Source organism: Mesocricetus auratus, unplaced genomic scaffold, assembly GCF_017639785.1.
Source record: "Mesocricetus auratus isolate SY011 unplaced genomic scaffold, BCM_Maur_2.0 Super-Scaffold_100013, whole genome shotgun sequence".
Classification (NCBI taxonomy): domain Eukaryota; kingdom Metazoa; phylum Chordata; class Mammalia; order Rodentia; family Cricetidae; genus Mesocricetus; species Mesocricetus auratus.
The window spans coordinates 79,391,379-79,417,697 of NW_024429196.1; the positions used below are offsets into that span (position 1 = coordinate 79,391,379).

Sequence of the window (26,319 nt, forward strand, 5' to 3'; positions counted from 1 at the left end):
ACAGTTCTGAGACACAGGGTTCTGAGACACAGGGTTCTGAGACACACGGTTCTGAGACACACGGTTCTGAGACACACGGTTCTGAGACATATGGTTCTGAGACACAGGGTTCTGAGACACAGGGTTCTGAGACACAGGGTTCTGAGACATATGGTTCTGAGACACAGGGTTCTGAGACATGCGGTTCTGAGACACAGGGTTCTGAGACACACGGTTCTGAGACACAGGGTTCTGAGACACACGGTTCTGAGACACATGTTCCTGAGACACACGGTTCTGAGACACATGGTTCTGAGACACAGGGTTCTGAGACACAGGGTTCTGAGACACAGGGTTCTGAGACATATGGTTCTGAGACACAGGGTTCTGAGACACAGGGTTCTGAGACACAGGGTTCTGAGACACAGGGTTCTGAGACACAGGGTTCTGAGACACAGGGTTCTGAGACATATGGTTCTGAGACATATGGTTCTGAGACACACGGTTCTGAGACACACGGTTCTGAGACATATGGTTCTGAGACACAGGGTTCTGAGACACGCGGTTCTGAGACACAGGGTTCTGAGACACACGGTTCTGAGACACAGGGTTCTGAGACACATGGTTCTGAGACACACGGTTCTGAGACACACGGTTCTGAGACATATGGTTCTGAGACACAGGGTTCTGAGACACAGGGTTCTGAGACACAGGGTTCTGAGACATACGGTTCTGAGACACAGGGTTCTGAGACACACGGTTCTGAGACACAGGGTTCTGAGACACAGGGTTCTGAGACATATGGTTCTGAGACACAGGGTTCTGAGACACATGGTTCTGAGACACAGGGTTCTGAGACATATGGTTCTGAGACACACGGTTCTGAGACATGCGGTTCTGAGACACAGGGTTCTGAGACACACGGTTCTGAGACACAGGGTTCTGAGACACAGGGTTCTGAGACACACGGTTCTGAGACACATGTTCCTGAGACACACGGTTCTGAGACACATGGTTCTGAGACACAGGGTTCTGAGACACAGGGTTCTGAGACACAGGGTTCTGAGACATATGGTTCTGAGACACAGGGTTCTGAGACACAGGGGTCTGAGACACACAGTTCTGAGACACAGGGTTCTGAGACACACGGTTCTGAGACACAGGGTTCTGAGACACACGGTTCTGAGACACGCGGTTCTGAGACACACGGTTCTGAGACATATGGTTCTGAGACACAGGGTTCTGAGACACAGGGTTCTGAGACACAGGGTTCTGAGACATACGGTTCTGAGACACAGGGTTCTGAGACACAGGGTTCTGAGACACACGGTTCTGAGACACAGGGTTCTGAGACACAGGGTTCTGAGACAGGGTTCTGAGACATATGGTTCTGAGACACAGGGTTCTGAGACACAGGGTTCTGAGACATACAGTTCTGAGACACACAGTTCTGAGACACAGGGTTCTGAGACACAGGGTTCTGAGACACACGGTTCTGAGACACACGGTTCTGAGACACACGGTTCTGAGACATATGGTTCTGAGACACAGGGTTCTGAGACACAGGGTTCTGAGACACAGGGTTCTGAGACATATGGTTCTGAGACACAGGGTTCTGAGACATGCGGTTCTGAGACACAGGGTTCTGAGACACACGGTTCTGAGACACAGGGTTCTGAGACACACGGTTCTGAGACACATGTTCCTGAGACACACGGTTCTGAGACACATGGTTCTGAGACACAGGGTTCTGAGACACAGGGTTCTGAGACACAGGGTTCTGAGACATATGGTTCTGAGACACAGGGTTCTGAGACACAGGGTTCTGAGACACAGGGTTCTGAGACACAGGGTTCTGAGACACAGGGTTCTGAGACACAGGGTTCTGAGACATATGGTTCTGAGACATATGGTTCTGAGACACACGGTTCTGAGACACACGGTTCTGAGACATATGGTTCTGAGACACAGGGTTCTGAGACACGCGGTTCTGAGACACAGGGTTCTGAGACACACGGTTCTGAGACACAGGGTTCTGAGACACATGGTTCTGAGACACACGGTTCTGAGACACACGGTTCTGAGACATATGGTTCTGAGACACAGGGTTCTGAGACACAGGGTTCTGAGACACAGGGTTCTGAGACATACGGTTCTGAGACACAGGGTTCTGAGACACACGGTTCTGAGACACACGGTTCTGAGACACACGGTTCTGAGACATATGGTTCTGAGACACAGGGTTCTGAGACACATGGTTCTGAGACACAGGGTTCTGAGACATATGGTTCTGAGACACAGGGTTCTGAGACATGCGGTTCTGAGACACAGGGTTCTGAGACACACGGTTCTGAGACACAGGGTTCTGAGACACACGGTTCTGAGACACATGTTCCTGAGACACAGGGTTCTGAGACACATGGTTCTGAGACACAGGGTTCTGAGACACAGGGTTCTGAGACACAGGGTTCTGAGACATATGGTTCTGAGACACAGGGTTCTGAGACACAGGGTTCTGAGACACACGGTTCTGAGACACAGGGTTCTGAGACATATGGTTCTGAGACACAGCGTTCTGAGACACAGGGTTCTGAGACACACGGTCCTGAGACACACGGTTCTGAGACATATGGTTCTGAGACACAGGGTTCTGAGACACAGGGTTCTGAGACACAGGGTTCTGAGACACAGGGTTCTGAGACACAGGGTTCTGAGACATACAGTTCTGAGACACACAGTTCTGAGACACAGGGTTCTGAGACACAGGGTTCTGAGACACACGGTTCTGAGACACACGGTTCTGAGACACACGGTTCTGAGACATATGGATCTGAGACACAGGGTTCTGAGACACAGGGTTCTGAGACACAGGGTTCTGAGACATACGGTTCTGAGACACAGGGTTCTGAGACATGCAGTTCTGAGACACAGGGTTCTGAGACACACGGTTCTGAGACACAGGGTTCTGAGACACACGGTTCTGAGACACACGGTTCTGAGACACATGTTCCTGAGACACACGGTTCTGAGACACACGGTTCTGAGACACAGGGTTCTGAGACACAGGGTTCTGAGACACAGGGTTCTGAGACTCACGGTTCTGAGACACAGGGTTCTGAGACACATGGTTCTGAGACACACGGTTCTGAGACACACGGTTCTGAGACATATGGTTCTGAGACACAGGGTTCTGAGACACAGGGTTCTGAGACACAGGGTTCTGAGACATACGATTCTGAGACACAGGGTTCTGAGACACACGGTTCTGAGACACAGGGTTCTGAGACACATGGTTCTGAGACACACCGTTCTGAGACATGCGGTTCTGAGACACATGTTCCTGAGACACAGGGTTCTGAGACACAGGGTTCTGAGACACAGGGTTCTGAGACATACGGTTCTGAGACACAGGGTTCTGAGACACAGGATTCTGAGACACAGGGTTCTGAGACATACAGTTCTGAGACACACAGTTCTGAGACACAGGGTTCTGAGACACACGGTTCTGAGACACACGGTTCTGAGACACAGGGTTCTGAGACACAGGGTTCTGAGACATACGGTTCTGAGACACAGGGTTCTGAGACATGCAGTTCTGAGACACAGGGTTCTGAGACACACGGTTCTGAGACACAGGGTTCTGAGACACACGGTTCTGAGACACACGGTTCTGAGACACATTTTCCTGAGACACACGGTTCTGAGACACACGGTTCTGAGACACAGGGTTCTGAGACACAGGGTTCTGAGACACAGGGTTCTGAGACATATGGTTCTGAGACACAGGGTTCTGAGACACAGGGTTCTGAGACACAGGGTTCTGAGACACAGGGTTCTGAGACACAGGGTTCTGAGACATATGGTTCTGAGACATATGGTTCTGAGACACACGGTTCTGAGACACACGGTTCTGAGACACACGGTTCTGAGACACAGGGTTCTGAGACATGCGGTTCTGAGACACACGGTTCTGAGACGCAGGGTTCTGAGACACAGGGTTCTGAGACACGCGGTTCTGAGACACAGGGTTCTGAGACACACGGTTCTGAGACACAGGGTTCTGAGACACATGGTTCTGAGACACACGGTTCTGAGACACACGGTTCTGAGACATATGGTTCTGAGACACAGGGTTCTGAGACACAGGGTTCTGAGACACAGGGTTCTGAGACATACGGTTCTGAGACACAGGGTTCTGAGACACACGGTTCTGAGACACAGGGTTCTGAGACACAGGGTTCTGAGACATATGGTTCTGAGACACAGGGTTCTGAGACACAGGGTTCTGAGACATACAGTTCTGAGACACACAGTTCTGAGACACAGGGTTCTGAGACACAGGGTTCTGAGACACACGGTTCTGAGACACACGGTTCTGAGACACACGGTTCTGAGACATATGGTTCTGAGACACAGGGTTCTGAGACACAGGGTTCTGAGACACAGGGTCTGAGACATATGGTTCTGAGACACAGGGTTCTGAGACATGCGGTTCTGAGACACAGGGTTCTGAGACACACGGTTCTGAGACACAGGGTTCTGAGACACACGGTTCTGAGACACACGGTTCTGAGACACATGTTCCTGAGACACACGGTTCTGAGACACACGGTTCTGAGACACAGGGTTCTGAGACACAGGGTTCTGAGACACAGGGTTCTGAGACATATGGTTCTGAGACACAGGGTTCTGAGACACAGGGTTCTGAGACACACAGTTCTGAGACACAGGGTTCTGAGACACACGGTTCTGAGACACAGGGTTCTGAGACACACGGTTCTGAGACACAGGGTTCTGAGACACACGGTTCTGAGACATATGGTTCTGAGACACAGGGTTCTGAGACACAGGGTTCTGAGACACAGGGTTCTGAGACATACGGTTCTGAGACACAGGGTTCTGAGACACAGGGTTCTGAGACACACGGTTCTGAGACACAGGGTTCTGAGACACAGGGTTCTGAGACACAGGGTTCTGAGACATATGGTTCTGAGACACAGGGTTCTGAGACACAGGGTTCTGAGACATACAGTTCTGAGACACACAGTTCTGAGACACAGGGTTCTGAGACACAGGGTTCTGAGACACATGGTTCTGAGACACACGGTTCTGAGACACACGGTTCTGAGACATATGGTTCTGAGACACAGGGTTCTGAGACACAGGGTTCTGAGACACAGGGTTCTGAGACATATGGTTCTGAGACACAGGGTTCTGAGACACAGGGTTCTGAGACACAGGGTTCTGAGACACAGGGTTCTGAGACACAGGGTTCTGAGACACAGGGTTCTGAGACATATGGTTCTGAGACATATGGTTCTGAGACACACGGTTCTGAGACACACGGTTCTGAGACATATGGTTCTGAGACACAGGGTTCTGAGACACGCGGTTCTGAGACACAGGGTTCTGAGACACACGGTTCTGAGACACAGGGTTCTGAGACACATGGTTCTGAGACACACGGTTCTGAGACACACGGTTCTGAGACATATGGTTCTGAGACACAGGGTTCTGAGACACAGGGTTCTGAGACACAGGGTTCTGAGACATACGGTTCTGAGACACAGGGTTCTGAGACACACGGTTCTGAGACACAGGGTTCTGAGACACAGGGTTCTGAGACATATGGTTCTGAGACACAGGGTTCTGAGACACATGGTTCTGAGACACAGGGTTCTGAGACATATGGTTCTGAGACACAGGGTTCTGAGACATGCGGTTCTGAGACACAGGGTTCTGAGACACACGGTTCTGAGACACAGGGTTCTGAGACACACGGTTCTGAGACACACGGTTCTGAGACACATGTTCCTGAGACACACGGTTCTGAGACACATGGTTCTGAGACACAGGGTTCTGAGACACAGGGTTCTGAGACACAGGGTTCTGAGACATATGGTTCTGAGACACAGGGTTCTGAGACACAGGGTTCTGAGACACACAGTTCTGAGACACAGGGTTCTGAGACACACGGTTCTGAGACACAGGGTTCTGAGACACACGGTTCTGAGACACACGGTTCTGAGACACACGGTTCTGAGACATATGGTTCTGAGACACAGGGTTCTGAGACACAGGGTTCTGAGACACAGGGTTCTGAGACATACGGTTCTGAGACACAGGGTTCTGAGACACAGGGTTCTGAGACACACGGTTCTGAGACACAGGGTTCTGAGACACAGGGTTCTGAGACAGGGTTCTGAGACATATGGTTCTGAGACACAGGGTTCTGAGACACACGGTTCTGAGACATACAGTTCTGAGACACACAGTTCTGAGACACAGGGTTCTGAGACACAGGGTTCTGAGACACACGGTTCTGAGACACACGGTTCTGAGACACACGGTTCTGAGACATATGGTTCTGAGACACAGGGTTCTGAGACACAGGGTTCTGAGACACAGGGTTCTGAGACATATGGTTCTGAGACACAGGGTTCTGAGACATGCGGTTCTGAGACACAGGGTTCTGAGACACACGGTTCTGAGACACAGGGTTCTGAGACACACGGTTCTGAGACACATGTTCCTGAGACACACGGTTCTGAGACACATGGTTCTGAGACACAGGGTTCTGAGACACAGGGTTCTGAGACACAGGGTTCTGAGACATATGGTTCTGAGACACAGGGTTCTGAGACACAGGGTTCTGAGACACAGGGTTCTGAGACACAGGGTTCTGAGACACAGGGTTCTGAGACACAGGGTTCTGAGACATATGGTTCTGAGACATATGGTTCTGAGACACACGGTTCTGAGACACACGGTTCTGAGACATATGGTTCTGAGACACAGGGTTCTGAGACACGCGGTTCTGAGACACAGGGTTCTGAGACACACGGTTCTGAGACACAGGGTTCTGAGACACATGGTTCTGAGACACACGGTTCTGAGACACACGGTTCTGAGACATATGGTTCTGAGACACAGGGTTCTGAGACACAGGGTTCTGAGACACAGGGTTCTGAGACATACGGTTCTGAGACACAGGGTTCTGAGACACACGGTTCTGAGACACACGGTTCTGAGACACACGGTTCTGAGACATATGGTTCTGAGACACAGGGTTCTGAGACACATGGTTCTGAGACACATGGTTCTGAGACACAGGGTTCTGAGACATGCGGTTCTGAGACACAGGGTTCTGAGACACACGGTTCTGAGACACAGGGTTCTGAGACACACGGTTCTGAGACACATGTTCCTGAGACACAGGGTTCTGAGACACATGGTTCTGAGACACAGGGTTCTGAGACACAGGGTTCTGAGACACAGGGTTCTGAGACATATGGTTCTGAGACACAGGGTTCTGAGACACAGGGTTCTGAGACACACGGTTCTGAGACACAGGGTTCTGAGACATATGGTTCTGAGACACAGCGTTCTGAGACACACGGTTCTGAGACACACGGTTCTGAGACACACGGTTCTGAGACATATGGTTCTGAGACACAGGGTTCTGAGACACAGGGTTCTGAGACACAGGGTTCTGAGACACAGGGTTCTGAGACACAGGATTCTGAGACATACAGTTCTGAGACACACAGTTCTGAGACACAGGGTTCTGAGACACAGGGTTCTGAGACACACGGTTCTGAGACACACGGTTCTGAGACACACGGTTCTGAGACATATGGTTCTGAGACACAGGGTTCTGAGACACAGGGTTCTGAGACACAGGGTTCTGAGACATACGGTTCTGAGACACAGGGTTCTGAGACATGCAGTTCTGAGACACAGGGTTCTGAGACACACGGTTCTGAGACACATGTTCCTGAGACACACGGTTCTGAGACACACGGTTCTGAGACACAGGGTTCTGAGACACAGGGTTCTGAGACACAGGGTTCTGAGACTCACGGTTCTGAGACACAGGGTTCTGAGACACATGGTTCTGAGACACACGGTTCTGAGACACACGGTTCTGAGACATATGGTTCTGAGACACAGGGTTCTGAGACACAGGGTTCTGAGACACAGGGTTCTGAGACATACGGTTCTGAGACACAGGGTTCTGAGACACACGGTTCTGAGACACAGGGTTCTGAGACACAGGGTTCTGAGACACAGGGTTCTGAGACATATGGTTCTGAGACACAGGGTTCTGAGAAACAGGGTTCTGAGACATACAGTTCTGAGACACACGGTTCTGAGACACAGGGTTCTGAGACACAGGGTTCTGAGACACACGGTTCTGAGACACACGGTTCTGAGACACACGGTTCTGAGACATATGGTTCTGAGACACAGGGTTCTGAGACACAGGGTTCTGAGACACAGGGTTCTGAGACATATGGTTCTGAGACACAGGGTTCTGAGACATGCGGTTCTGAGACACACGGTTCTGAGACACAGGGTTCTGAGACACACGGTTCTGAGACACACGGTTCTGAGACACATGTTCCTGAGACACACGGTTCTGAGACACATGGTTCTGAGACACAGGGTTCTGAGACACAGGGTTCTGAGACACAGGGTTCTGAGACATATGGTTCTGAGACACAGGGTTCTGAGACATGCGGTTCTGAGACACAGGGTTCTGAGACACACGGTTCTGAGACACAGGGTTCTGAGACACACGGTTCTGAGACACACGGTTCTGAGACACATGTTCCTGAGACACACGGTTCTGAGACACATGGTTCTGAGACACAGGGTTCTGAGACATATGGTTCTGAGACACAGGGTTCTGAGACACAGGGTTCTGAGACACACGGTTCTGAGACACAGGGTTCTGAGACACACGCTTCTGAGACACAGGGTTCTGAGACACATGGTTCTGAGACACAGGGTTCTGAGACACAGGGTTCTGAGACACAGGGTTCTGAGACATATGGTTCTGAGACACAGGGTTCTGAGACACAGGGTTCTGAGACATACAGTTCTGAGACACACAGTTCTGAGACACAGGGTTCTGAGACACAGGGTTCTGAGACACACGGTTCTGAGACACACGGTTCTGAGACACACGGTTCTGAGACATATGGTTCTGAGACACAGGGTTCTGAGACACAGGGTTCTGAGACACAGGGCTCTGAGACATACGGTTCTGAGACACAGGGTTCTGAGACATGCAGTTCTGAGACACAGGGTTCTGAGACACACGGTTCTGAGACACAGGGTTCTGAGACACACGGTTCTGAGACACATGTTCCTGAGACACACGGTTCTGAGACACACGGTTCTGAGACATATGGTTCTGAGACACAGGGTTCTGAGACACAGGGTTCTGAGACACAGGGTTCTGAGACATACGGTTCTGAGACACAGGGTTCTGAGACATGCAGTTCTGAGACACAGGGTTCTGAGACACACGGTTCTGAGACACATGTTCCTGAGACACACGGTTCTGAGACACACGGTTCTGAGACACAGGGTTCTGAGACACAGGGTTCTGAGACACAGGGTTCTGAGACTCACGGTTCTGAGACACAGGGTTCTGAGACACATGGTTCTGAGACACACGGTTCTGAGACACACGGTTCTGAGACATATGGTTCTGAGACACAGGGTTCTGAGACACAGGGTTCTGAGACACAGGGTTCTGAGACATACGGTTCTGAGACACAGGGTTCTGAGACACACGGTTCTGAGACACAGGGTTCTGAGACACAGGGTTCTGAGACACAGGGTTCTGAGACATATGGTTCTGAGACACAGGGTTCTGAGAAACAGGGTTCTGAGACATACAGTTCTGAGACACACGGTTCTGAGACACAGGGTTCTGAGACACAGGGTTCTGAGACACACGGTTCTGAGACACACGGTTCTGAGACACACGGTTCTGAGACATATGGTTCTGAGACACAGGGTTCTGAGACACAGGGTTCTGAGACACAGGGTTCTGAGACATATGGTTCTGAGACACAGGGTTCTGAGACATGCGGTTCTGAGACACACGGTTCTGAGACACAGGGTTCTGAGACACACGGTTCTGAGACACACGGTTCTGAGACACATGTTCCTGAGACACACGGTTCTGAGACACATGGTTCTGAGACACAGGGTTCTGAGACACAGGGTTCTGAGACACAGGGTTCTGAGACATATGGTTCTGAGACACAGGGTTCTGAGACATGCGGTTCTGAGACACAGGGTTCTGAGACACACGGTTCTGAGACACAGGGTTCTGAGACACACGGTTCTGAGACACACGGTTCTGAGACACATGTTCCTGAGACACACGGTTCTGAGACACATGGTTCTGAGACACAGGGTTCTGAGACATATGGTTCTGAGACACAGGGTTCTGAGACACAGGGTTCTGAGACACACGGTTCTGAGACACAGGGTTCTGAGACACACGCTTCTGAGACACAGGGTTCTGAGACACATGGTTCTGAGACACAGGGTTCTGAGACACAGGGTTCTGAGACACAGGGTTCTGAGACATATGGTTCTGAGACACAGGGTTCTGAGACACAGGGTTCTGAGACATACAGTTCTGAGACACACAGTTCTGAGACACAGGGTTCTGAGACACAGGGTTCTGAGACACACGGTTCTGAGACACACGGTTCTGAGACACACGGTTCTGAGACATATGGTTCTGAGACACAGGGTTCTGAGACACAGGGTTCTGAGACACAGGGCTCTGAGACATACGGTTCTGAGACACAGGGTTCTGAGACATGCAGTTCTGAGACACAGGGTTCTGAGACACACGGTTCTGAGACACAGGGTTCTGAGACACACGGTTCTGAGACACATGTTCCTGAGACACACGGTTCTGAGACACATGGTTCTGAGACACAGGGTTCTGAGACACAGGGTTCTGAGACACAGGGTTCTGAGACATATGGTTCTGAGACACAGGGTTCTGAGACACAGGGTTCTGAGACACAGGGTTCTGAGACACAGGGTTCTGAGACACAGGGTTCTGAGACATATGGTTCTGAGACATATGGTTCTGAGACACACGGTTCTGAGACACACGGTTCTGAGACACACGGTTCTGAGACACAGGGTTCTGAGACATGCGGTTCTGAGACACACGGTTCTGAGACACAGGGTTCTGAGACACAGGGTTCTGAGACACGCGGTTCTGAGACACAGGGTTCTGAGACTCACGGTTCTGAGACACAGGGTTCTGAGACACAGGGTTCTGAGACACACGGTTCTGAGACACACGGTTCTGAGACATATGGTTCTGAGACACAGGGTTCTGAGACACAGGGTTCTGAGACACAGGGTTCTGAGACATACGGTTCTGAGACACAGGGTTCTGAGACATATGGTTCTGAGACACAGGGTTCTGAGACACAGGGTTCTGAGACACAGGGTTCTGAGACATATGGTTCTGAGACACAGGGTTCTGAGACACATGGTTCTGAGACATACAGTTCTGAGACACACAGTTCTGAGACACAGGGTTCTGAGACACAGGGTTCTGAGACACACGGTTCTGAGACACACGGTTCTGAGACACACGGTTCTGAGACATATGGTTCTGAGACACAGGGTTCTGAGACACAGGGTCTGAGACACAGGGTTCTGAGACATATGGTTCTGAGACACAGGGTTCTGAGACATGCGGTTCTGAGACACACGGTTCTGAGACACAGGGTTCTGAGACACACGGTTCTGAGACATATGGTTCTGAGACACAGGGTTCTGAGACACACGGTTCTGAGACACAGGGTTCTGAGACATATGGTTCTGAGACACACGGTTCTGAGACATATGGTTCTGAGACACAGGGTTCTGAGACACAGGGTTCTGAGACACAGGGTTCTGAGACATATGGTTCTGAGACACAGGGTTCTGAGACATGCGGTTCTGAGACACACGGTTCTGAGACATGCGGTTCTGAGACACACGGTTCTGAGACACACGGTTCTGAGACACATGTTCCTGAGACACACGGTTCTGAGACACATGGTTCTGAGACACAGGGTTCTGAGACACAGGGTTCTGAGACACAGGGTTCTGAGACATATGGTTCTGAGACACAGGGTTCTGAGACATGCGGTTCTGAGACACAGGGTTCTGAGACACACGGTTCTGAGACACAGGGTTCTGAGACACACGGTTCTGAGACACACGGTTCTGAGACACATGTTCCTGAGACACACGGTTCTGAGACACATGGTTCTGAGACACAGGGTTCTGAGACACAGGGTTCTGAGACATATGGTTCTGAGACACAGGGTTCTGAGACACAGGGTTCTGAGACACACGGTTCTGAGACACAGGGTTCTGAGACACACGCTTCTGAGACACAGGGTTCTGAGACACATGGTTCTGAGACACAGGGTTCTGAGACACAGGGTTCTGAGACACAGGGTTCTGAGACATATGGTTCTGAGACACAGGGTTCTGAGACACAGGGTTCTGAGACATACAGTTCTGAGACACACAGTTCTGAGACACAGGGTTCTGAGACACAGGGTTCTGAGACACACGGTTCTGAGACACACGGTTCTGAGACACACGGTTCTGAGACATATGGTTCTGAGACACAGGGTTCTGAGACACAGGGTTCTGAGACACAGGGTTCTGAGACATATGGTTCTGAGACACAGGGTTCTGAGACATGCGGTTCTGAGACACAGGGTTCTGAGACACACGGTTCTGAGACACAGGGTTCTGAGACACACGGTTCTGAGACACACGGTTCTGAGACACATGTTCCTGAGACACACGGTTCTGAGACACATGGTTCTGAGACACAGGGTTCTGAGACACAGGGTTCTGAGACACAGGGTTCTGAGACATATGGTTCTGAGACACAGGGTTCTGAGACACAGGGTTCTGAGACACAGGGTTCTGAGACACAGGGTTCTGAGACACAGGGTTCTGAGACACAGGGTTCTGAGACATATGGTTCTGAGACATATGGTTCTGAGACACACGGTTCTGAGACACACGGTTCTGAGACATATGGTTCTGAGACACAGGGTTCTGAGACACAGCGTTCTGAGACACAGGGTTCTGAGACATATGGTTCTGAGACATATGGTTCTGAGGTATGAGAGCCCAAAGGCTTAAGGAGCTCTGCCCCCACAGGCTTGCTGGCTATGGCCCCCGAGTTCTCTCTTGATTCCTACACCTCCATTCCATGAGGCTCTCTTTAGGTGTCTCAAGTCCCTGGCATCTCTAACCTCCTGGAGTCTCCACTACAGCTTCCGCTTCAATTGGCCCTCTCAAGACTCCAAGGCTGTCCCACATCACCTGTTCTCTCAAGCCTTCATTTAAATTTTGGGTAGAAGCCTCCATGGGCCCACAACTCTTGCATTCTGCATGTCTGTGTAACAAGCACCGAGAGGATGGTGCCAGCAGCTAAGCAGTAGTCAGGTTCCCCCTGAGTACCGTCTCAGAGACCACTGCGCGCCTGGATGACAGAAGAGGAGAAACATTTCCCTAGGCAGCCGGTGTGAGAGCGGAGACCAAAGGGATTTTTCTCAAACCCAAGTCTTTCAAAGGGGCTTACATCATCATACTCTTCTGTCTGTGGTGTGGTCCAGCCAGCTCCTAAGACACTTCCACAGTATCTTTCCCATCCAATGCAAAATACTTGGCTTCTTTGGGATGGCTCTAATCTCTCTAGCAACCACACCTTCTTTGGCTTCAATTTTAAATGTATTTCCTTTTTTTTTTTTTTTTTTTGGCTAAACACTTAAGCTTTTAACATTTTTCCACTTGGCTCTTTGTTTCAATTCTCACTATAAACCTGGCCAAGAGTACCCAGCAACACCCATGCCACTGCCTGAACTTAGTCTAAGCAGCCTTGAATTTTCTAGATTAACTATTCTGTCACAATTAAACTTAGCCTCACATGAGTCTCAGGGATTGGCACAGGTAAGGCTTTAGCCAGAATGTATCCTTCCTGGGTTTAATTCAATCCCCAGGAGAGGCCTATCCCTGTGTGAGAACTCCTTTAGGGCCTGTGTCCCTGGTGGCGGTGTTCTGGTCCCCTGATCCTCCCAGTGAGTAGTCATTTTTAGCTTGCGTCTGTAAACATTTGCAAGTTCTTCCCCTGAAGTGGTTCGAATGCTTTGCACATGGCAGGGAAGTCACAGGAAGAGCCCCCCCCCCCACATACACACACATACACATACTTGTTTTCTCTGTTAGCTACTTTTCACTGTTTCGAGAGAAACCCCTCAAGGAGCAAAGGTTGATCTGGGCCCAGGGCTTCTGAGACTTCAGTCCATGGGCATTGGCTCCATCTCCGAGAGCCTGGGGTAACTGGGGGGCTCAATAGCAAGAGGTGTGCCACTTTCCTGCTGTCTTGATGAAATACCATGACCGAAAGCGGAAGTCATGGCTGCTGGCAGGAGCAGGACACGGCCTGGTCCCCTCCCCATGCACAGACAGAAGGCGAAAAGACAGGAGGGGAAAAGGTCAAAGCCCTACGGTGCTCATGTCCACCGCCAGCGGCAAAATTGCCTCCAGCAACTCTCCCCTTCCTAAAGGTTCCATGTCAAACTCTCCACCTCCTAAAGGTTCCATGTCAAATGCCCAACAGTGCCATCAACTGGGGACGGAACATTCCAGAACATAAGCCTGCGGGGAACACTTCTAATTCTACCTTTCACACAAAGACAGGATGGCAGAGCCATGTAGCTCACCTCATGGTATCCAGGAAGCAGAGACAAAGGGGCCATTCAGCTTTGAACCCCACAGCAGATTAATTCATTTCACAAGGTCAGCATCTTCATGAGCCAATAATCCTCCAACAGTGTCAATAGCTTGGGACCAGCATCAGGGGATGTTCTATATCTAAGTCCCAACAGTCAAGGATGTCCTTTGTCCCCTTGAACATATTCAGAAAGTTTGGAGAAAACCCATAATGAGCAAGAACGACAGAACCAATCCACTGTAAACTTAGTGTTCGCTTTTCCTTCTCAGTGCAGGAATTTTGTGTGGCCGGAACCTGCGAAGGTACAGTGCATGCTACTACAGTCGCAGTGAGCACATGTGTGCATCAGTCCTGTTGTGTCTGGGAGATGTGGTTTCCTTGTAGTCACATACCACCTTTGCGTGTTTAACTTTTTTTTTTTTGCTTGTCGGCTTCCTTCCTTCCTTCCTTCCTTCCCTCCCTCGTTCTTTCCTCCCTTCCCTCTCCCCTTCCCTCCTACCTTCCTTCCTCCTTCCTTCCTTCCCCCTTCCTTCCTTCCTTCCTTCCTTTCTTCCTTTCTTCCTTCTCTCCTTCCTTCCTTCCCACCTTCCTCCCCCCTTCCTTCCTTCCTTTCTTCCTTCTCTCCTTCCTTCATTCCTTCCCTCCCTCCTTCCTTTCTCCTTTTTCTTTCTTCTTTTAGTTTTTTTTAGTTTTCCTTGGTTTTTGTTTGTTTGTTTAGAGAGAGAAAAGGAGAAAGAGAGAGAGAGAGAAAGCACCCAAGTGAGCTTGCATGGTGAGATGGGGAAAGAGGTGGGGAGAATCAGGGAGGAGTTAGGAGAGGGGAAAGAATATAATGAAAATAGAGTGTATGAAAAAACTTTAAATACAAAATCTACGTATCTACTGAGAACTGCTGAAGAACACACAGTGTTCCTGGTACCGGAACGCCACGAGCACAAAAAGGTCATTATAAAGACCTGTGGGGACTCATACAGCCAGCACTCATGTCTTTTAAATTCCAAAGCAGTGTGACATGGGATAAAAACTATTCAAGAATGAACACACAACTCTGCCTTGTCTCTTATGTGGTCCTAGGAAACAGTGGTATTTCTGAAACAATTTTGTACTTGATGAGATCTGCAGTCGGCCCATGTCCTTATCTGTATACAAACTGACATTTGTATTTGAGTCCAAAACTTTGATTTCTTGGGCATGGGCTGTCTCCAGCCATCAAGGCCCCTGCCATCGCCCAGCAAGTCAATCACTGTGACAGCCCATTTGATTCTCCTGTCTGAGCCCCTGAGTGTTCCTGCGTGTTTACCTCCCAGGTTCCACTCAGACTGTATTGTACCTTCAGGACCCTCAAGGGTTTCTAGATGCTAGGGTTCACGGCAGGTATAATGGGACATGCTTAACATGGGGTACCTCCCCTAAAAGGGAACACTCAACAGCCCAACAAATCTGGCCAGTGGTATCTCGGCATATAGAGCCCTCTGGATTTGTAAGCAAATAGCACAAGAGATGCTCACCCTCAAGCTGGCCTTCCCCTTGATTGGTGAACCTTTTCCCAGTAACCACTTCCTCTTTACCTGAATCTAGATGTGGGGTACTTTGCTGCTTTAGCAACAGCAAGGGCATGCTTGGTGGGTGTGGTTGGGTGGGTGTGGTTGGGGAACTCGCTTGTGGCGTGTCTAGCTATCAGTTGTGCACACAAAAGGCATGTAATGAGAGAGAGAGAGAGAGAGACCCATAAGCTCTGCCTGAGAAGGCAAGTACCATGAAGCACGTCCTCCTGATGAGGTTGCCAGGCTTCGGGGCACAGTGAGGACTTGGGGCATACGTCTCATTGCACGTGGCACTTCACTTCTTCTTCCGTGAAACAGCAGGCCCATGTCTGGGAGCTATACTGCAGCACACGAGCTATAAAGCCAGCCCCTGCCAGCTGCTGTGAAAGGTGTGGCAGTGCCTGTAGTCCACATTGGTGTGACTTCCTGACTCCATCAGCTGTGTGACTTCTACTCCATCTCTGCATTTTTCCAGGGGGAACTGTTAGTGTTCAGGCATCTGTGCTGGCCTGCCCTTGGGGTTCTGACAGGACACACCCTCAGCTGCAGCCACGGAGAGCACCACCTGTGCACACTCACCACATTCCCTTTTCAAAGGGCCCTGCCCACCTCCCGTCCTTCTCTCTCTCTGCTTCACTGCCTGTCTCTTTGTGTTTCTGTCTCTGTCTCTACATCTCTGTCTCTCTGCCTCCCTCTTCTCTTCTGCCACTCCTGTCCCTAGAGGCCAGTCTCTTCTTTCCCCACCCACTTTCCCCCAATAAAAAGCCCCTTCCACCCAAGCTCTGTCAAATGGCTTCTTTCTCTTGTGGGCTGTGTTTTTAAAATTACAACAGGGATAATGCTCATCACAGGTTTGTCATGAAGATCAGTCATACATGTGTGTGTGTGTGTGTGTGTGTGTGTGTGTACGCACGCATATGCATGTTATCTCCACACACATCTCATAGATTACGCCTGTAACACAATGGACACTCTGGCCATTTGAGCCTTTGTAAACATCGAAGCCAAAAGCCTTTTCTTCACGCTCAGTCCAGTACTGACTGGCAGGTTTAGTGTTTCATTCCTGTGATGTGATTATCTGTAGGGTTCCCATATCAAGTGAAACAGAAGCAGAAGCAGGCGGAGCCATGTCCTGCCGTTTCCTGGTGATGCGAGAGTGTCTGCTGCCTCTCCAGCTCTTCTCCATGCTACTTACACTCACACACGTGTGGCACTCACACACGTGTTAGCTCAGGAGATGGTGTAGGCTAAGCTCAACCTGTCAATGAACACAACATCCTAAGTGTTACTAAAACTCCTCAAACATACAAGCAGGAAGCCTGCATGCAGCTCAGTTCGCCGTTCTCTCTTTCCGTGATACAGAGGTGCTTTAGTAACTCTCACTGGACTTGGAAAGACGTGTCATTTTGAACATCTGGCATAGCCTTGCTACCCAAAGGTGACATCAATCTTACAGAATAAACCTTTCTAGGAAAGTCACAAATCTTCTAAAGAAATGAAATCAAAACCCGACAACTTTGCTACAGAAAAGATACTTTGGGTAAGGATGTTGGACGAGAGGCTTCCTCCTTCTCCCCCGGCAGAAATAACAGCAGCTTTATGAGCATGAGAAACAACAAGACAGATGGAGAAAGGCTTGTATTAAACCATTGCCAATTTTGCTAAACTTAAAAGATTCAATGATCTCCTCTTAAAAGAAAAAGGTAAGTGGTTGGGAATGAACAATGGTGCACGGACTTTTGACCAATTTCCTAAAATAGGAGTCTGGGAAGTGTGTGATGCATCCCACAGGCCAGAAGGGAAATGACCTACGGAGACTGGTCACAAAGGCCTCAGGGGACTGTTCCATCCACTCCAGATCCCTTGTCATGCCCCCGCCTCGCTTCCTTAGGGACCCTATGGCATGTGGTGCTGAATGAACTTCCGTATTTTCCAGGACCCCTGAGCCATTGGCAGAGCCCAACAGAACGAGCTCACCTTGCAAAGGGAGGCACAGAACACAGGCTGCCGAAGGTGGGAGGAAACATCAGCACCAACAGCTCAAGGTTCCGTTTGACTCTACACTAGCGTGTGAGCAACATGGCCTTCCGGCCTCTTCACGGGCAAAACAGGAAGGCTGGGCCACTGGGATGGCTCGGAAGGAAAACCAGCTTGTCGCCACCCCTTACGACCCCAGGACCCACACACCGAGAGAGCCTGCCCGGGTAAGATGTCCTGACCCCAGTATGTGCACTGTGACTGGCGCACACACTCAGAGAGAAAACTGAAAATGCCGCCTGCTGAGTTGTGACTTCATGTTACCGCACCGAGCTAACTATCAAAGACGTGCCCCCTAAAGGGCTGTTCAGATGTTCATCTGCGAATCCCGCGTGGACGACAGAGGTAGACATGTACATTCTCACAGGGGAGCAGACCGAGGTAGCTTTGGATTGGGCCAATGAGTAACAGAAACGCTTCATCCTGTGATATTTGCCCAGGCTGGAGAATGTCAACTCCTAGTCTGTCTTTGCCTAACTAAAGTAACTCAATTAAGATATCTTTGATTCTCCTACCTCCCTGGACCCAGCTTACCATAATTCACCAGTTAAAGAGATGCTTGATTTCAATATTAGTATCTAATTTTCAAAACGTTTTGTGTGTGTGTGTGTGCTCATGTGTGTGTGCGCGCGCGTGTGTGCGCGTGTGTGCATGTGTGTATGTGTGGAGGTCAGAAGACAATCTGGCCATGTAGGTTCCAGGGATCAAATGCAGATGTCAGGCTTGGTGACCAGCTGAATCGTCAGGCCCAGGGCCAACAACACGCATGCCTGTCACTAATATAAGCATCACTGGAGGAAACATCCCAAAGTCTGGAAAAGCAGTAGCTCCTTCAAATGTAGCTCCTTCAGGCTCAGCGACTGCTCAATGCTGGACGGCAAACGGTTAGTTCGCTGATCCATCTGCGGTGTGGCAGACCCTGCAGGCCTGCCTGCCCCCAGTGCTGCATTGGCTAGAAGCTTGACTCTTGGGACGCGTGCTCCGGGTGTACCCCTTCCTCTGGAAGGGACCCTGAAACGCTGGCTTTTTGGGTCACACAGAGCCGTGCAGTACACACTCTTTCCTAGAAACCAAACACTCTGCTTCAGTAGCACCAGCAACGAGGTCTGCAGGACTGCTGGGACCGAGTTTCACAGACATCTCCATACGCAGGCGAGCGGGAAGACACCAGCTTCCTTCTTTCTCAGGCTTTCCCGTCATGGTAGCTGGCACTGACTCTGTCCTCCAAGGAAGTTCTGATGTTCCTTCTGCTTAGACTGGTTTAGGCCACAGACCACCCAGCCCCTGTGACGGGCTCGGGGAATGTGCCACCTGGTGCCGCTCAGGTCACGTGCTCCACTACGGCAGGCGACAGACAAGCACGTAACACCTGAACACGCAGGACTGGAATGCCCGTCTAAGCTCAGGGAGGCGGGGCAACTGCATGTCTGCTCTACCCTGTAAAAGGTTTAGGTTCAGCACATGGCTGGCAGGAGTTTCATCTGGGATACATTTTCGTTTTGCTGGGCTTTTTAGGAGAGAAGTAAAGACTGGAAAAGGAAGCAAGCCCTAGACATTCCTTCACACACGGAACATGGGCGGCAATCCTTGCTGGGACATAGATCAGTGGTAGAGAGTGCCCGCCTACTATGCACAAGGCTGTAGGTTCAATTCCAGGACCGCAAAATACAGTTTAATAATGATAACCATTTTAAAAGGATTTCAAATTTTGAAATTTATCTATATAAAAAATACAATTTAATCATTATTTCATTTGTTCTGCATTTCACAGGAGAAATAAACCACAAGCTGTCAACCATTCCGAAGGAATCAAAAATAATTAAAAAAAAAAAAAGCTCACCAAAGACAAGGCAAAAAGTCTATGGAATTGTAAGTAGAACAGACAATGACTTTAGTGCCCAGCATCAGAGTCTAAAATTCCTCACTGACTGCTTCACACAACCCACAGCAAACAAATCAAGCTGCCTCCTAAGATACAGACCACTTTTACCTGCCAAGCCCTAATGCAGGTGTCTAACCCTTCCATGTTGAGACAACACCATGGTCTATGTGCTCTAGTTACCCTGGGATGCATGCGGCCATGAGCATCAAGCTTTCCTATAAAGATTTCCAATGACAGCATCTTTCCCTTTGAGTTTCTCCACACTTGCAAAGCCAAGGACCTTTATGCAGTTTGAAAGTACGTCACTGAGGTGGAAAAAGCCACACAACTTACTAGCCTGTGAGGTGAAGGAAACGCGGCCATCCCGGGGTCACTCCGATTTGGAGACTGAATTGAGCAACCTTTTAACTAAAAATAAGTAAAACCACTCAAGTCCTGTCGGTGACTGGTCAAGGGCGCAGTGGCTGGCAAGGGCAGGGTGAGGGACTACAAGTGTCCACTCTGCCAGGAGTCACGCCACCAGGAACACAGCACACCCGTGGCTGTGGGCACCATCACCTGTGCATCCACAGGAAACTAGCTCTCTGTTCCACACGGACCACACGCTCAGCAATGCGTGTGGAGCCCTCCAGGTGTTTATGATGAATACTGACACCGAGAATGACTGGATTAGACTAAACTATACTTAGCAAGTTCAAAACTCCAGATGCAGGTGAATTACTGGGTCCACCGTCCACGCCAGGCCTCACCCCTGCAACTGGGGCACTGTGTACAACAAGTCTTGGGTCTACTGTCCACACCAGGCCTCACCCCCTGAAACTGGGGTACTATGTACAAATCCTGGGTCTACTGTCCACACCAGGCCTCACCCTGCAACTGGGGCACTATGTACAAGTCCTGGGTCTACTATCCACACCAGGCCTCACCCCTGCAACTGGGGTACTGTGTACAAATCCTGGGTCTACTGTCCACACCAGGCCTCACCCCTGCAGCCAGGGCACTGTGTGCAGAAACTCTTGAGTCCACTGTCCATGCCAGGCCTCACCCCTACAACTGGGGTACTGTGTACAACAAGCATCTCAAACATTTTTGGATCTACTGAAGAAATCAAGGCCCATGGGTAAAAATTAGGGCAATCTTAGAGAATAACAACTGACTCAATATGATACCTTCAATTAGGAAAGTTAGGATATGGAATTATTTTTTATTTTTCAAAACTTTATGATAATAGTAGTTTTTAACCATAAAACCTTTCTTTCCCAGTTGGCAACTACTTAGGGTCGCTCAGGAGTATAAAATGGTAAGAGATATGTTTAATCTACATGCAGTAAGTGTTCATGGTGAGACTTTATAATATAAAACAATAAATTAGTATAACTACACTTGCTTTTAATACATCTTGTCTCAGTTTTTAGTTTCTAATTTGACAAACACCAGAAACATTACTATGTGGGAACAGTATGAATATATTCTCTGAAAGTACTATTATAGCAAAACATGCAATAAAGTTATTAACAATGATAAATAAGCGACTGAATAGTACCTTATTAAATCATTGTGGTGGTGTGAAAGAAAATGGCCCCCAAAAGGAGTGGCACTATTAGGAGGCGTGGCCTTGGAGCAGGTGTGGTCTTATTGGAGGAAGTGTGTCACTGTTGGGTGGGAGGGGGCGCTCTGAGGTTTCTTTTTCTCAAGCTTTCTGTGGTGTGACTGTCAGTTGACGTCCTGTTATCTGCAAGGTGTAGGACACTCAGCTATTTCTCCAGTACCGTGCCTGCCTGCACGCCGCCATGCTCTCCGCCATGATGGACTGAACCTCTGAACTGTAAGTGAGCCCCCTCAATTAAATGTTTTCTTTATAAGAGTTGTCTTGGTCATGGAGTCTCCTCACAGCAATAGTAACCCTAACTTAAGACACAGGTTGGTACCAGGGACCGGGGTGTTGCTGTGATAGGCCTGACCATGCTTTTGTTTGGAGTAATACGGACTTTGGTACTTTGGGTTAGTGAATCGGTGGAATACTTTCAGCACTGCCTAACGGGGCACACTAGCAGACACACAGAAGACAATGGTGCTGACGATGATTTGAAATGTTGGGAGCTGGCTCAAGAGGTTTTAGAGCCTAGAAATGTTGCCTAGAAATCATTCTTGTGATATTTTGGTGAAGGAAGGGGCTGCCTTTTGCACTTGTCTAAAGAGTCTGCCTGAGGTTGAAGTGAAGAGTTTTGAATTAATTCTGTTGCAGAAGAAAAGAGCATAGTATAGACTCTGTCGTGTGGATATTAGCGGTGACTCTAATGAAGATTTATAATAAAAGAAACAGGTTTAGCAAGGAAAAATACTTGAGGAGAAAAGGGGCAGCAGAAAGTGGAATGGAGCTAAATCCTCTGTTCAAGGTAAATGAATTAAGAATTGGAATAAAGGAAATGGTGGCCTCAAGTAATGGTGGCATGCGCCTCTAATCTCAGCACTCCAATGCAGAGGCACAGGCAGGCATATCTCTGTGAGTTCAAGGCTAGCTTGGTCTGCAGAGCAAGTTTCAGGACAGCCAAGTTTAGGCAGTGAAAGACAGAAAGCTGGTGAAGATGCCATGTCCCAGCCCCAGCAAGCAGTAGACAGAGGGGGTTAAGATTCTGTGGTTCTGGTTAGCTAGGGCTGAAGAATCAACTGTGATTAACAAGAATGTTATTATGTCACTGGGGCAACTGATGCTAGCTGGAGTTAAGAAATTAGCAGTGATTAAGAAGAGATCAGCATCACTGAGGTGAAATTTTCTGGGAAGTGTTTCCTGAGATCACAGGGCTGTGTTCCAGAGGTGACCAGAGTTGTACCTCATGCTGGCAGCCAGACTTGGTGATGTATAAGAGTCACCCATGTGGTCCTGGCTTTGAAGGTATGAAGGAGTCATGGAGAGCAGCTGAGGCTTGGCACTGTGAGGGGTCAGGAGAGGCTACTGGTGAAGGTGCAGCCTCAGTGGCAGTTGAAGGCCCAGGACTGAAGGAGTCACGCAGAGACGCTGAGGCCTGGCCCCATGAGGAGAGTCTAGGGGGGTCTTTGGGTGTACTGCAGCCCAGTTGCCCCAGACGACCCCAGCAGTCTGGAGACGCCAGGACCAGGGGACGACCACCAAGAACAGCAGCGGCAGTGGAGTGGAGCCAGGGGAGCCTAGAAGACAGCTGTGTGTGCTGCAGAGGGCGGAGCCGGAGACGCCACCCAAAGTCCTTTGGAGGAGTCGAGAAGACCATGAACGGATCTTAGATATTGGACAGTTGGAAATTTTGGAAGATTGTGAGTGAATCTAGATATTGGACAGTTGGAAATTTGTAACTACCCAGGATGTTAGAGATGCCAGAGTCATGAGCTACCTGCTGAGGATAGTTGCTAGCAGGGACTGGAACCAGCCCAAGAGAGAGGAGTGTGCTGCCGTCAGCAAAGCTGGATGGAGTGGCGGATGTGGAGAGCGTATTGGCATCCGGCGTGGAGATGCAGCGTTTGGAGTTGGCCCAGCTGGGTTTTGGTCCTGCTTTGATCCAGGATTTCCTCATTGCGCTCCCTCCGCTGCATTTTGGAATGGTAATGTATATCTTGTGCCATTCATGTTGGAAGTATGTGACCTCCTGTTTTGATTTTGATTTTTAATAGGTGATTACAGTTAAGAGATTGCCATGCACCCCAGAAGAGACTGTGGAACAACTGTTATAGACTCTGCGGACTTTTGAAGTTGGACTGAAGCATCTTTGTATTACGATATGGCTAAAGCCTTTGGAAGCCAGGGAGTGGGGTGTGGTGGTTTGAAAGAAAACGGCCCCCGGAGGGAGTGGCACTACTAGGAGGTGTGGCCTTGTTGGAGGAAGTGTGTCACTGCAGGTGCGGGCTGTGAGGTTTTTTCCCTCACGCTTTCCTTGGCATGACTGTCAGCCAACTTCCTGCCGCTTGCAAGGTGTAGTACGTGTGGCTGTTCCTGCCTGCACGCCGCCATGCTCCCTGCCGGGATGGACTGAACGGTAAGCTGCCCCTCATACACATGTTTTCCTTACAGAGCGTCTGTGGTCATGGTGTCTCCTCCCAGCAACAGCAAACCCTGGTTAAGACCATCACCATACTCTTTCCAGAGCCTGATGTCCTGAGAGCAGGAAGGCTCAGTGTCACAGTTGACCCATTTTATTTTCTGAGACAAGCGAGAAGCAGACAATATAAAACAAAAACAAAACCCCTTTTTCTTTATTTTGAGACTGGGCCCTTGTAGCCCAGGATAGACTTGACTCTGGAGCCTCCTGTCTCTACTTCCTAAAGTGCCCGAGTGTAACACCAGCCTGGCCAACCTCTTTTTACAGGATCCATACTACATTTCCTAACGTGGCTCCCAAGATACCAAGGAGAACCTATATTACCTTTATAAAGATGATTTTTAATTTGGGAAAATGCATAAATACAAAGAATTTTTAATTATTTATTTTCCATTTTAGAAGGTTTAGAAATGGCTCTAACTTACAAATAGCCAAGGAGACACACAGCAGCACCTAAGCACCCGAACCTTGGAGTAGTTGGCTAGTGTGCAGTCTTTGCAAGTTCTGCTTCTAAGAGCAAAATTTACATCTTAGACAAGTATCTAATCACTGAGTTATGTGTGGTTTGGTTTGGTTTTGGTGGTGACAATTACCCTTGCCACGGGATGGCCAGCCCTCAGCAAAATGCCACTGCAACAATCAGTTTGAATTGACTAGGGTCACCTAGGGCTCCTGCTAGCGTTGGCATGCTCTCAGTACACCAGCTCACAGGCCCAGGCACACAGTTCAGCTCATGCACTGGATGGCAGCTTGCGTCCTTTGGCCGCAGGGAGGGTCTTGAAGTACATCCGTTTACACAACTAGGAAGGCCGCAGCTCGATGGGAGGCACAGGTGCCCACACCCTCCTCAGTCCCCAGCCCGCACAGTTCAGACACAGGGTTTTTTATAAATTCTTCATGCAAAACACCTGAGCTGGCTAAAAAGATGACAAAATGAAAGCAACATTTGACACAGTTTTTTATTTAACTTGGTAAGTGTAGAATGGGATGGTTTCAAGGCAAATTCCGGATTATTTTAGCCACAATCCACAGTTCACGTGATTTTGAAGAGCAGTCTTATCTTCAGTAACTACCCACCTCTACACAAGCATGTCTAGAGAAATTCATGTACAGGTATATTAGTTTTCAACACTATAATTCAGGTCTTGTATTTGGACACACTTCCAATTTATCTACTTGATGCAGGTGCCACAGGAGATAAAAATTCATGCAATGATACTTGGGTTCTTTTGTTTTTAAGTTAATCTATCATTTGATAATTCAATGCTATATAAAGTACATTGAATATCTAAAATAAAACAAATGCCAATTATATCATGAATTCATAATATATTTATTGTCTTGAAACCAAACAGGCCCAAGTTCATTTTTGTCTTCTTTGAGTCAGTTGTCTAAAAGGTTTTCCATCTCAAATTTCCTGTGTAATAAAAACCAAGACATTTCATCTCTTCTTGGCGATTAATAGAGGTGGCAGAAAAGTTCAAGGCATGTGTGCTCTTGATACCTCGGAGTCAGAAAGGGCTTCTTCTTGGGCAGAGGGCTCGTAATCGCCTGTGTTTTCCACTAATTCAACCTCTAACTCGTCATTGCTTTCTGCACTGTAATCAACTTCTTCAAGGAATCGAGGTTCATCTTCATCCAAAACATAAGTGGTAGGGCTGTAGCCAAAGCACAGAACACACAAGGGTTTGTGAGACCCCAGGCGCGGACACAGCACTTCACATGCATCAACCTTGACCTCAGAAACAATACAAGCAGCTCGTATTAACCTGGGATTATCCGCATGAACAAGGTGAGAGGTCTGTAATAGTTGGAAACCACCAGTTTCAGCAGTATGGGATGAAACGGTAGTCTTTGATGATACTGCAAATGTCCGCACACAGCATATCATTAGGCAGAAGAGAAGTGGATTCTCTCAATGGTTACTCCAAGGATTTCATCAACACACACACTTTGAAGATTTATTTTAAAGGTCTACTTTAATTCCTGCAAATCAGGCAACAGGCAATTCCAACAGGCTGTGTGCAAAACTGTGGCACCTAACTACCCCCTGGAGGACTGAGTTAAAACCAATGAAATCTACAGTCACTGCCGTGAAACGGTCACAGCCACGTCCCCACCATGTCCACAGACCCACAATGAAGAGGAAATACGTGACTAGTCGACACCCAGACTATTTCCCAATGGGATAGAGAATGAGACGTTTGTTTAAGGTACCAAGCG

At 49.1% G+C, this 26,319-nt stretch overlaps 1 protein-coding gene across 11 annotated transcripts in view; it reads right to left on the minus strand.

Annotated features, from left to right (window-relative positions):
• Positions 1 to 26,319, minus strand: part of Agtpbp1 (ATP/GTP binding carboxypeptidase 1) — a 156,770-nt gene that overhangs the window by 13,736 nt on the left and 116,715 nt on the right. For 10 of the 11 annotated variants that reach the window (XM_040756106.1, XM_040756105.1, XM_040756104.1 and 7 more), the window contains one exon: positions 25,038 to 25,754. The exons of the other annotated variant lie outside the window; for it this stretch is intronic. In XM_040756106.1, coding sequence (XP_040612040.1) covers positions 25,577 to 25,754 — 178 coding nt within the window. In that variant the 3' untranslated portion in view covers positions 25,038 to 25,576. Of the gene's footprint in view, positions 1 to 25,037; positions 25,755 to 26,319 lie in introns of those variants that run through there. 11 annotated transcript variants of the gene reach the window in all.